The 13,616-nt window shown below is 54.3% G+C and overlaps 1 protein-coding gene across 1 annotated transcript; it reads right to left on the bottom strand.

The window, feature by feature from the left end:
• Positions 1-10,067: 10,067 nt before the first annotated feature.
• LOC135324028 (olfactory receptor 14A16-like) lies at positions 10,068-10,844 on the bottom strand (the record flags this gene model as incomplete). Its single annotated transcript, XM_064499462.1, has 1 exon — positions 10,068-10,844. A coding segment is annotated over one exon (777 nt), but the record flags the coding sequence as incomplete, so codon positions are not given.
• Between the last annotated feature and the right edge of the window lie 2,772 nt (positions 10,845-13,616).

Below are 13,616 nucleotides of genomic sequence, written 5' to 3'. Positions count from 1 at the left end.
CCATAGGTACCGGGGTCTGTGATCCACAGACAACCTCAGGTTGCCTAATGTTGCTTTTGTAGTTCTGCAGCAGCTTGTGCATCTCCCCTTCCTCTTGTTTTGTGGCCCAGGCTTTGGGCATTTGTGTATATTTGGGCTGCAGAACCTCAGCTGTGTCGCCAGGTCTGAGCGCAGCATTGTTGCTGTGAAGCCTGTTCCGAATAACAAAAGACACCGTGTATGCAAAGGCCAAAGTTCAGCACAAAGACCTGCCAGCATAGATAGCAGATGGCAATGTAATGATGATATGAGGCACCCACTAAGGGAGCAAACCCTGCAGTACTCAAGGGCAGAGAGAAACAGAGCTGGGCCATGCAGCCATGTCAGGAGAGGTGTTTGGTGCCTGAGCTGAGTCTGTAGCATCTGTGCCCAAGGTGACTTTGCAGCACCTTGGGGCCTGTGACACAGGTGACTGGATGTCCAGGTAGGACAAGGTGCCCCTGAGAAAGGTGTCCCTGGGCCTGAACAGCCTGTGATCCAGCCATGCTGCAGCTGCATCATTAGCACAGTCCCTGTTCCTATCATTGGGAATGAGAAAAGGCTTAGGGAGAGGAAAAAGAGCAGGGTGTGAGAGTCTAGGCATGTGCGTGGAGACCTTGGTGTGATGTGCCTTCCATCTTGGTGGCATGCTTGGATGTAGATGGCATGGACTTTGCCTAAAGGCAGCAGTCAGGATCCGTTGTCTGGGAACAGGTAGGAAACCCAAGATGCCCTGGAGCACTTGCCCAGCAACCACTCCAAGAGGGCATGGTCTTCCTTTAGATGCCATGCTGTACCTGCTAGAAACATGGTGGTTCTGCTGGACACCCCATGCATTTGACAGCCCTGCAGGCCTCTTATCGTTGCATGAAATCAAGTGTCTGCCCTGAATTACATTTGCAATGTTTGGAATCTGCATACAGTTCAGCTTCAGAGTGAGGGGAGCTCTTGCAGTAGTAGACATCAAGTGTCATTTCAGATGGCCAAGGAGATTCTCCACCTGGCCCCTAGCAGATGCTCCGGAAGGATGCGGGTTTCCTAGTTGCTCCATCAGAGCAAGGGACACTGGTACACATGTTGGACCACCTCTGGCACCTCAAATGTCCAGAAGTGTGTGTAAACAAGTGGCGCCCACGCTTCATCTGCATTGATCACAGTGGGAGCTTAGAAAAAGATATTGCCTGCAGACACCCATGTTATGCACCCCAAAACCTGGGCAAGGGGAATCCCACCTGCTGTGAGTTTGTGGAGTGCACGGGAGGCTGAATGCCAGTCCATGCCAAGGGGCTTCTCCATGGGCATTAGATGTATTGATTTCTTCCTCTAAATCACTCCCTGAAGCACAAGCCAATGAACTGGCTTCTTGCAGGTGTCCTGTCTTCTTCTGAGATGGGAGCAGGGCCTTCTAGAGTGAGACATTTCCACCTCTCCCATATAACCATCCTCTGGGGAGAGCAACTGCAATCCTGAAATCAGTCTCTCTCCACTGTTTAGGGAGGGACCATCGGTGATTATTTTGGGCTGCTTCAGTGGACCTTTCCTTGGGTGACCCTGCTACCTTTCAGGAACTGTCAGCCCTGGAGCCCCAGGAACATCTCGAGGATGCACAGGGCACAGAGCAAGTCACGTCTTCAGCTGGGCGTCTGCTCCTGAGCTGGGCCTGACTCCTGGGGCTGCAGGAGCCCATGGCAACCTGGCAGGTGCTGCAGAGAGCTCTGTCCTGATGCAGCTGCTCTTAAAGGAGCAGCAAGACTCAGGGCACTGCCTGCAGGTGCCAAGATGAGATGAGTGATGCAGAAGTTAAAGACAGTCAGGAACAGGAGGACGGCTGAGTGCTCACTGTGAGGAGAAATCTTCACCGCCCTTGACACAGAAAGTCTCTGGCTGCAGGGCAATGCTGCTGTGGTTCCTGGCAGTTTCTTCTGCAGCTGGCACCTTCCACAGCTGATAGGGTCTGTCAGGGTGGCTCTGCCAGCTTCTCCTGTTTGGAACAGGTGGTGCTTTAGAGTGAGATTCCTGCACCGTCAGACTGACAGGGCATCACAGCTACCTTCTTGAGGGGTGGTGCAGGGGTGTGAAGCCAGGGAGGGCACCCAGGTCTGCCAAGTGTTGCATTTCAGAGCAGTGTCCCTGCACCCCAGGGTGCTGTGTTCCCGGACAGTGACTCTGCTGCCTGCAAAGGTGAGCACTCAGCCTGCCCAGGGAACTCCCTATGGTGCTGCAGGGAGAAGCTGTGGGTGGAAGGAGCGACCTACATCAGGGCAAGTTCATTCTCCTGTTTGAGAGGGTGCTGCATGGCTCAGGGCTGCTCTCAGCTCCAGCTCACCCCCAGGACATTTTCTGAAGGGACTTTTCCAGAGGAAGGTATATGCTGGTCATACCTGCGAAGGGCAGAGCTTTCCTGCCTCAGTCTGTGCTTAATCTCCCCATCCTTTGACAGGGCTGTAATGGAAACATAGTTGTTTAGTTCAGACAAGTAACTGCAACTACTGACCTGTTTCACAGAGAGATCAAAAAGTCTGCAAGGAATCTCAGCAAATCCCTTCAGCCACCCCTCTGCCTACAAGCACCACCATAATCTTTATTAGCCTCCTCAGGGTTGGTCTGAGCTGCTGCTTAGCACCTGCAGACCTGAAGGTATCTGCCCCTGGGACAGTGCCAGGCAGCAGCACTATGATGCATGAAAGGGAGGAAACTTCTCACAAGAAAGGCTGTGGGAGGGTGGATGTGGGCAATTCCCTGACAGCTTCTCAATGCAGATGCCTTCCCCTGAGCCAGCCCCTGTGTCTCCTCTGCCACCCAGCAGAGCCTCTGCCCTCAAGGCCACAGCAACCAGGGCAGGAGACACCTCCTTTGCAGTCCAGCCTCCAGGAGAGCAGATGTGTCTCTCCTGTACGTGCCCACTTCACGACTGCCTGACAGAGTGGCTGAGAGCAAAACCTCCTCTGCAGGGGTATGTGCACAGCTGAGTAAGATGCAGGCTTTCCTGCGTGCCCATCTGGAGGTGTTTGCATGGGAGTGCGGGGTCCAAGACCACTTCTAGCCTGTGGGTCTTTGGGCCATGCAGTCTGTAGGGCTGGGGAATGTGGCAAGTCTCCCTAAGGAGACATCTTCTTTTGGGCAATGCACTAACCCAAACACTTTTGCCCCTCAGGATTCTCTAGTAATGGAAAAAGCCAAGGATTTCTATCCCTTCAATAGATGTGCCCCACATGTGGTGAGTAAGCCCCTCTGCTACAGCCCTTCTTCTGGAGAATGGGTTGTGAAGAGGTTGCAGACCCCTTCCCCATTCTGAGTAGGCTTAATTGGAGAGAGGATGTGGACACAGAGCTTGTCTGTACCCCCTGCCCTGCAACCCCTATTGTGGCTGCAGATGTGGTACAGGTGGTAAAGTGATGTGAGGATAGCATCTGTCTTAGTGGAACGGGGGCCTCTGCGATGGGTCCTGTAACCCCTGCCTTCATGGGCCTATTTTCCTCCCTTGCACCGAGTGGGAGCTGGTGGTGGTTGATGTGGATACAGACACCTCTGTTGAGAAGGGTGAAAGAGGAGGAGATGAATTCCTCCCAGGGTTCTTCTCTTCCAGAGGCTGATGGGCTGGATGCTAATGTCATCTCTCCCTGCAGCACTTGGAGAGTGTTCCCACGGGGTCACTACTTGAAATCCCCCTCACTCAGCTCAGGGCATCCATCCCCAGAAACTGCCCTCTCCTAAACCCCAAATACATGCTGCTGTTTGCTATCTGCATGTACCCAGTGTGGCAGAGCATATGGTGAGAGCTAAGGAACTGAAGTTATAGATGAGTATCAGATATGAAAAGTCAGTTTTGTTCATTGAGTGATACTTGTTGTTTGGCTGGGTACCAGGGCTACGCTTGTGTGCACACCCAGAGCACTTTGGTCATTAGCTCCTTGCCTGGCCTGAGAATTTCCTGGCCAGGCATCTGCACAGGTGAGAGAATAGGTTGTCATGAGACAATGGACCACCTTGAAACTAAGTGATTGACTGGACCTAGGCAATTAAGTATTTGACTGAGAGTTATGGCAGCCCTGCAGGTGAGAATTTCTTAAGGTTGTAGACATTCCCCTGTGGCAAATCCTGCTGTGTCTAGTTCAAATTGTGTCCCAAAATGTGTTGATAAACATCCTGGGTGGAGTGTCCCAAAATGTCCTTGCTGCAAAAGGGGTCAGAGTGTGCATAGCTAAGACATTTGTAAATAGCCAAATACAAAGTGTTCGTGCAGTAATTGTCACCTACTCAGAGGTTAAAGTGTATCAAGAGCAATGAATTATGCCTGTGCTGGGTGGTCATGTGTGTCCCCAGCCAACTGGATTAGAGCCGAGCCACACAGGGGTTCAGGAGTCTCACCTAATCCCGCTGACAGCCCTGCCAGGACACTTTGTCACTGCACAACGACTGACCATCCTGTTGTGGAGATTTGTTTCTGAGTGTGTGTGTAACAAGCAGGGCTGACTCCTCTGGAGCCCATGGACAGAGGACCCTGTTCCTCATGGTAGACTCCGAAAGCACAGACCAAAGCACAAGTAGAGGAGGTGAAGGAAGGTCGTCCTGGTAAGGAGAAAGGACTTGTGGGGAGTTGCCTGAAAAATGCTATGGGTTTTGTTCACAGTGAGTCCTAACTTGTCAATATCTTCTCCTCCCTGGACAGTCCTCTCTGCCCAGAGGAAGCAAATGTCCAACAGCAGCTCCCTGCATGAGTTCCTCCTCCTGGCATTTGCAGACACACAGGAGCTGCAGCTCTTGCACTTCTCGCTCTTCCTGGGCATCTACCTGGCTGCCCTCCTGGGCAACGGCCTCATCATCGCAGCCATAGCCTGCGACCACCACCTCCACACCCCCATGTACTTCTTCCTCCTCAACCTCTCCCTCCTTGACCTCGGCTCCATCTCCACCACTCTCCTCAAATCCATGGCCAATTCCCTGTGGGACACCAGGGCCATTTCCTATTCAGGATGTGCTGCCCAGGTCTTAGGTTTTGTTCTATTCATTTCAACTGAGTTTTATCTCCTCACTGTCATGGCCTATGACCGCTACATTGCCATCTGCAGACCCCTGCACTACGGGATGCTCATGGGCAGCAGAGCTTGTGTCAGAATGGCAGCAGCTGCCTGGGCCAGTGGTTTTCTCAATGCTGTGCTGCACACTGCTAACACATTTTCAATTCCCCATCTACCAAGGCAACACAGTGGAGCAGTTCTTCTGTGAAATCCCCCAGATCCTCAAGCTCTCCTGCTCTGACTCCTACCTCAGCGAAGCTGGGGTTATTGTGGTTAGTGGCTGTTTAGCCTCTGGGTGTTTCATTTTCATTGTGGTGTCCTATGTGCAGATCTTAACTGCTGTGCTGAGGATCCCCTCTGAGCAGGGCCGGCACAAAGCCTTTTCCATGTGCCTCCCGCACCTGGCCGTGGTCTCCCTGTTTGTCAGCACCTCCTTTTTTGCCTACCTGAAGCCCCCCTCCCTCTCCTCCCCATCTCTGGATCTGGTGGTGGCTGTTCTGTACTCGGTGGTGCCTCCAGCAGTGAACCCCCTCATCTACAGCATGAGGAACAAGGAGCTCACGGAGGCACTGTAGAAATTGATTCAACTGGTACTATTTCAGCAGCAATAAGTTGCCCATCGCTCTTCACAAGCAATTCCCAGTTTACCTCAGACAGCTCTTGTGCTTTGGGAATTCTGTCTGTGATAGTCATGTTTGTACAGAAGCGTCTGAATTCATCCTGCTTCTCCATTAGTCCAAACCCCATGGGTCTGACCCAGAGGCCTTCTGTAAATCTGCCCCTCATTGTGTCAGAGCTGGCCTCCCAAGTAGCATCTCCCTAATAAAAGTGGATCTTCTTAGTACTGTGCCTGAATGATGGGGTCTTCTTCCCAAGCTGGAGCCAAGAATGTGCTCAGGGAATTGCACCCCAAAAGGCCCTGTTGCTGTGCCTGGGATTTCCATAGGCTAAGGGGGATGAGCTTTTTGGGTGATGTGTGAGGGAATGAGGGCTGGATTCAACTGTCACTTCTGGGTGCCCAGTGTCCCTGGAGAGGGAGAGTGGTCAAGAGGTCTCTGCTGGGGACTGTCCCATGTATCTTAGAGGGCTGGTGACAGATTCCCATCCTTCTGGAAGGGAATATGGAGCCACCTGGATGGAGAGCACAGGACATCTCCAGGGGCAGCGTGTGCCTGGAGTGGGCAGTGAGTGGAGACTCCCCAAACCAAGTGGAGTCACCCAAAGGCAAAGGGCCAAACCAAGGAATGCACCACATCAGGGCTCTGCAGCCTCAGGAGAGGCAGTGGGCTGGGTCTAATGACACCCCTGGATACCTCCTGAGCCATTGGAAATGCCTTGTGATTGCTCCAAGCATCCTCCACAGCCACAGACCCTGGGGAGGGTTTGTCAGGTGCAATGATGCTGGTCCAGCTGGGTCTGCCCTCACCAGCATGACCAGTGCGGAGTCACCCCGGGGCCGTACATCCTGCTTGCCCTGCAGAGCAGCACTGCCAGCCCAGCGCCCTGCAGGGAGCACAGGGGAGGGGTGCAGGAACGGCCGGCCAGACCAGCATGGACACACACACCTGGGGAAAGGCTCTCTGGGGAGCAGGGATGTCTCCACAGAAGAGCAAAGGAGCAACTGTGTGCTTGTGGGGAGGAATAAATGAAAACCTGTTTCCGTGTGTGTCAGCTCCGGGCAGGCTGCCCTGTCACTGGAGCTGCCTGAGGAGCCCTGGGGCCAGGACTCTTGTGCTGTGCTGGGGAGAGGGGCTGCCCAGAGGGGCTGCAGGCAGCCAGGGTTAAGGATCTCTGGTCATGAGAGCAGTGGAGACCTGGAGTGCCTGGTCTCCATTTCCTTGTGCCATTGCTGGCCCCCAGGTGTGGGGCTGGTGGGGAGGCTGACACCCCTCTCTGCCCCCCAGCAGCTGCTGTGCCCTGCAGAGGGGCTGGGGCTGTGGGGTGAGTGCCCAGAGCTCTGCAGCCCCCTGCCACAGGCACTGCTGTGGGGCCACCCCAGCCTGATCTGCTGTGCTGGGTGGGCTGGGGAGAGGGCAGGGGAGGTGGGGAGAGCTGGGGAGGGTCTGGGCTGGTCTGGAAAGGGCCTGGGAGAAGCAAAATGCCAGCAGGCAGCTCCCATGCGTGAATGGTGCCCAGAGCATGGGGAGGAAACTGGGGCAAAGACCCCTGCCCTCAGCTGCATGGCTGGGACACTCGACAGGCGATGCCTTTGTGGGTGGCCAGGCTCCAGGTTCAGAGCAGATGCCAGGTGGAAGGCAGGAGCACTGGGACTGTGGTGAAGGCAAGTGGGCAGGCAGAGCCAGGCACATGCAGCTGCAAAGGCTGCCTTTGGAAAAGGCAGTGTGGGGCTGGTGAAGGCCCTCCCTTTCCTCCCCATGGGGAAGAGTCCCCAGGCGATGCTGGACTCTGCTTTGGCTGACAGGAAGGGAGCACAGGGCAGGGTGGAAGAGGCAGATGGAGCCTCTCCCGATGCATGAGGGAGTTTTCCAAAGCCCGGGGCTGAGCCAGGCACCTTTGGATCTCCCCCCCCCCAGCACTCCTCCAGTCAGGCTCATTCTGCCCTGCCCTAGGTGCTCTCATCCCCCTGCCAGCCATGCCAGAGCAGAGGTTGAGGAGCAAGAGTTCATGGAGTCTCAGAGTAGTTTTGGTGGGAAGGGACCTCTGGAGGTCTCCAGCCAACCTCCCACACAAAGCAGGGCTGGTTGGAGCCCTGCAGTCTTGTCTGCTGATCTCTGGACTGTGCCTGACCCTGGTTACCATCCACAATCCTCTTCTGTTCCAGGCACTGGGAAATGGCATCTCCCATTGGTGGGGCACTGCCTTGCCTGCCTTGCCGGCACCCTTGGCTTCCGGCTCTGCTTTCCATATGGAGCACCTTTAAATTGGCTGTCAGGCAAGGGTTGCTGCTGTGGGCATATGCAGTCACCTTCTGTACCTACAGCCTTCTCTGCGATCTGCTCAGTGCCAGCTTCCCTTGCCAAGGTTTTCTTGAGTGCAGTGTGGAAGCAGGCCCAAGGTAGAGATGAGGAGTCAGGTCAGCAGGATGGGGACAGAGTCAGGTCAGGATGCAAGAGCTGCAGGGCCAGCACAGGCATGTCCACGGCATAACTCAGGCAAGGCCCAAGGACAAGTGGAGCAGCTCCCTGGCAAGGAGGAGGAGGCCTTGCAATGAGGCTGGTCACTCTCTGTCTCCTCTGCTCTTGTGCCCAGCAGATCCCCCTCCCTGCCTGCCTGCAGCCCCTCCAGCAGCTCCTGCTGCCCCGGGGAGAAAGCAGCCTGCTCCGGGCTGGCAACCAGAGAAACCTCTTTCTCATTCTCATTTTCTGTCTCTGAATGCAGAGAGCCTTTCCCCAGGTCAGAGTGTCCGTGCTGGCCTGGCCATTCCTGCACTCCTGCCCTGTGTTCCCCACAGGGCCCCAGGCTGGTGGTGCTGCTCTGCAGAGGGAGTGGCTGTGGGGGCCATGGGGTGACTCCTGACTCAGCTCCGGCAATGCTGGCTGGGGTGGGAAGCAGACCCAGACAGGGATCACCACCACTGATACTGCTGGCACCTGTCTGTGCTCAGGGATGGTGCTCAGAGCGACCCCAGGGCATTTGCAATGGCAGGAGATGTGTTTGGGTGGGCACTAGCTCCAGCCTGCGGTGTTTCACTGAGGGTGCAGGAATCACTCTCCAGTGCCCCTTCCCTGGGACTCCTGGGTCCCCACTGCCTCTCTGGGAATTGCAGAGCCCTCATTTCCCTATGCATCCCTGGATTTAGTGCTTTACCTTCTCATTACTCCACCACGGACCATCCCTCAGCTTGTGAGGCTCCACTCCCTGCCCACCCCAGGCACACGCTGTCCCTGGAGATCCCCTGAGCTCTCCTGGGGGATCAGATTCCCCTCCAGAAGGAAGGGCATCTCTCATCAGCACTGTCACCTGTGGGACAGCCCCAGGCAGGCAATTCAGACACCATTCCCCATCTCTACTGGTCACTGACAGATGAACCCTGAATCCAGCCCTCAGTCCCTAACAGATCACCCAGGGACTCTGAGCTCATCTCCTGGAGCCTGTGGAGTTCACAAGCAGAGCAGCAGGCCCTTTTGTGGTGCAATCCCTTGGGTGTAGTTTTGACTCCAGCTTCTGAAGAAAGGTCAGACTTCAGGCATGTCACAGGGGAGATCCCCTTTTCTTATGGAAATGTTATTCTGCAGGCCAGGTCTGGCATAAGGGTGCCCATTGCCTGGCCTTGCCTGAGCTCACAGAAAAGCACAAGGAAGCACCACATTACAAGAGCATTTAGGCCATATACACACACGAGAGCACAGTGTGCAAAAGTGGGGATAAAACCTTAAAGAGAGAAAGTCCTGCTGCTGTTGGTGGATGAGTCTCCAGGAAAGCTGCAGCCCCCACTCAAAGGCTGCAGCAAGGATATGCCTGCTGTGGCAGTGGCGAGACAATCCTGAGGATTCTGAGAGGTCTGTCCCTACAAGCTGCATCTAGACTCTCCTGCCCTCCCCTCCCACTCTGCTGTGAGCGTTGGAGCACTAGAGAAGAAGGGATCAGCCCACGGTGACAGCTGGCTGCCACCCTCACAGGAGAGGGGTGTGAGATCTCACCCTGACTGTGGCCAGGGATGCTGAGCTCTCCTAAAGGGCACGAGACCCATGGTCTCATCTTGTCTACACTTGTCTAAGCCTGATTGTCCCCTTGACGTCCCTGGATGGCAGCGCCAAGAGAGACACTGCAAAGGGAAACTCTCCTCGTTGCACTGGGGGCATCCAAGGGAGCTCAGACTAGGAACCTCTGAGGTTCCCCCATCTCTGCTGATGAAGGGGGAAGCCTGGCTTCCTGCTTCAACACCGTCTCTGGGTGAGATTCAAATGAGGGATTCCTGAGCATAAGTGGTATGAACCAAAACTTTTTTTTTCTTTTTACAAGAATGTACCAGAGAAGAATAAGGAAAAAAAAAAAAAAAAAAAAAAAAAAGAATAACAGAGCTTTGCTGCCAAACTCACTCTGAATGATGAGCAAACACACACGGGATGGTTATTGGTGTTGACATCGTACCCATTGAAGGAGTTTCTTCAGTGCCTCCTTGATCTCCCTGTTCCTCATGCTGTAGATGAGGGGGTTCAGTGTTGGAGGCACCACTGAGTACAGAACTGCCACCACCAGATCCACAGCTGGGGAGGAGATGGAGGGGGGTTTCAGGTAGGCAAACATGCCAGTGCTGATGAACAGGGAGACCACGGCCAGGTGCGGGAGGCACATGGAAAAGGCTTTGTGCCGGCCCTGCTCAGAGGGGATCCTCAGCACAGCAGTGAAGATCTGCACGTAGGACACCACAATGAAAATGAAACACCCAAAGCATAAAAAGGCAGTAACCGCAATAAGCCCAACTTCCCTGAGGAAGGCATCTGAGCAGGAGAGCTTGAGGATCTGGGGGATTTCACAGAAGAACTGGTCCACTGTGTTGCCTTGGCAGAGTGGTATTGAAAATGTGTGAGCAGTCTGCAGGAGAGCATTGAGAAAACCACTGGTCCAGGCAGCTGCTGCCATTCTGACACAAGCTCTGCTGTCCATGAGGGTCCCGTAGTGCAGGGGTCTGCAGATGGCAATGTAGCGGTCATAGGCCATGACTGTGAGAAGGGAATACTCAGCTGAAATGAAAATGGAAAAACCTAAGACCTGGGCAGCACATCCTGAGTAGGAAATGGCCCTGGTGTCCCACAGGGAATTGGCCATGGATTTGGGGACAGTGGTGGAGATGGAGCCAAGGTCGAGGATGGAGAGGTTGAGGAGGAAGAAGTACATGGGGGTGTGGAGGCGGTGGTCACAGGCTACGGCTGTGATGATGAGGCCGTTGCCCAGGAGGGCAGCCAGGTAGATGCCCAGGAAGAGTGAGAAGTGCAAGAGCTGCAGCTCCCGTGTGTCTGCAAATGCCAGGAGGAGGAACTCATTGAGGGAGCTACCGTTGGACATTTTGCTCCCTCCAGGCACATGGGACTGTTAAAGGAAGAAAAGACAGTGACAAGTCAGGAGAGACTTCTCCATTCAAATCTCTTTCCCTTTCTCACAGACACCCCCAACACATGCACAGTCACACACCCCCACATACACACAAATATTGCTTTTCTCCTCAGCAGGACCTTGGTTCAGCTCCCTGTCTGGAGCTCCAGTTTGTGCTGGCTGCGTGTGCCACGAGGGGTCAGTCCTGCTGTAATGTACAAAGTCTGTTTAAGATCTTCACATCCAGTTCTGAGGCATTTTGGTCACAAAAGCAACAGCTTCACTTTGTGGGTTGGGGGGTGGGGGAAGGCTTGTCTGCTTGTTTGTCTGCTTGTTTGTCTCCTCTGCACAGTGGGAATATGCAACCTCTCCCCTGCTCTCAGTGTGAAGACTAGTGAGGCCTGAGAGGCAAAAGCTCTCCCTGTGCCCTAGGACAGAGACAACGCACTGGTCTCCACATCACTCCCATTCCCAGATGCCTTGGCTGTGCACCTGTCTCAGCGGACAATCTCAGCCACAAGTTACCCTTAAAGGAAACTGGCCTGTACTGACAGTGGTGTCCACTTGCAAAGCACAGATCTCCAAACCCACCTCCCTGTCTCAGCTCAGATGTTCCGAGAGTGATGGAGAGGGTGTGACATAGCACATGGCTCCGATGATCAGAAGAAGGACTCTGATGCAGCTCTGACACTGAGGGAGCTCTCAGCACTCATTTTGTAGCCAAAAACACACAGTGCTTGTTTCAGCTGCCCACATAGAGCCACCCGCAGCAGCATTTCCATTGCCTTAGCACCTCTGTGGCTTCTGCATGGGACATTCAGCTGTCACACATGTCCTACAGAAGAGCTGTGCCCTTCTGGAGGGCAGCGCACAGCCTGGCAGCACACCCCATGGAGCGTCAAGTGTCTTAAAGGTGGGATCTCCTGAAGGACAGTCATCTCATTCCCCATTCCTCTGCTGGGTGAGAGAGGAAGGATGATGGGGGCTTCCTCGTGGGAAAGCATCTGCACTGCAGGGGCTGGCAGAGAACTTCCTGCGCCCCAACCTCACATGAGGTGTCTGATAGCAGTTTCCTCTCCCTCTCTGACCATCTCTCTGCTGCTAGGAGATGTCCTGGCTGGCAGCTGTTCCTTTGTCCCAACACAGACCCCATCCCACCCACTGTGATCTCAGCTCAGCCCTACAGAAACCTCCAAGCAGCAGGAGACTGCCCAGGGGCATATCTCTGTTTGCAGGTGTTAAAGAGCAGAGCTGAAAATCTCCAATGAGACTGGCAAGGTGATGTTGGTGCTGTCTGTAGGTTGAGGAGTGGTGAAGGCACCTGCAAACCTATCCCTCCTTCAGCGTGGAGGTTGAGAATCTTAGCCCCTTGTTTAACGCTGACTACTGCATTTCCATTCCCACCATGCAGAGACAAGTCCTATGGAAAACTCCACTCTCAAAATGTCCTCATGGTGAGCTGGAGCTGTGAGCAGCCCTGACCCATGCAGCACCATCTCAGTAGGAGGATGAACCTGCCCTACCAGGGGTCCCCCCTCTCACCCAGAGCTTCTCCCCACAGCACCATGGGGAGTGAGTGCTGACCCTCACAGGCAGCAGAAGCACTTCCCTGGGCACACAGCACCCTGGGGCACAGGGACACTGCTCTGAATTACAGCCTTGCACAGACCTAGGTGCATTCCCTGGCTTCACATCCCTGCAGCCATCCCTGGGAGAAGGGAGCCAGATGCCCTGTTGCTGATGGTGTGGCAGGAAATCCCTGCTCTGAAGCATCTCCTCCCCCTCTGCAAAGGAGAAGCCAGCAGAGTGATCCTTTAAAACCCTATCAGTCACGGGAAGGGCTGCATTCAGAAGACCTTTCCAGGAACCTCAGCAGTCTTGCTCTACGGACAGAGACTTACTGTACAAAGATCTGTGAAGATTCCTCCCGCAATGAGCTCTCCTCTGGCCTCCCACTCCACACTGCCTTCCACTTCTCTCTGCCTTCTCTCATCTCATGTCAGCAGCAGCAGGCAGTGCCCGCAGCCCTGCTGCTCTGTGCAGAGGAGCTGCTCCTGCACACAGCTGTGTCTGGGCAGTGCTGCCAGGTTGCCATGAGCTCCCTCCATCCCAGGAGCCTGGCCAAGATTAGGAGCAAAGGCCCAGCTAATGACATGAATTTCTCTGTCCCTTGTGCTCCCTCCTCCTGGGAAATGTTCACTGCAATAAACTAAAATAATCACCTATTGTTCTTTTCTAAGGAGTGGAGAGAGACAGATTGCAACATTGCAATTTCTTTCATCAGAGGATGGTTATCTATGAGAGGTGAACATGTCCCTCTCTAGAAGCCCCTATTCCCATCTCATAACTAGGCAGGACACCTAGATGGGGACAAGGAGGGAGCTCATGGACACATGGTTCGGTTTTTCATTCATATGAATCAATCTGGGCATTGATGCATGTTTAAAAGCCCCCAGGCTAGAGTGGGATTCCGATCCCTCCCATGAACTCCACAAACACACCGGAGCTGTGATTCCTCTTCCCAAGTTGAAGTGTGCACAACAGAGGGGTCTGCACGTGAGCTCCTTGTCTCCACTCCCATTGCAA

Source organism: Dromaius novaehollandiae, chromosome 30 (assembly GCF_036370855.1).
Source record: "Dromaius novaehollandiae isolate bDroNov1 chromosome 30, bDroNov1.hap1, whole genome shotgun sequence".
Lineage (NCBI taxonomy): Eukaryota > Metazoa > Chordata > Aves > Casuariiformes > Dromaiidae > Dromaius > Dromaius novaehollandiae.
Note: the sequence above shows the minus strand (reverse complement) of the source record. Positions and strands in the feature narration are given on the sequence as shown.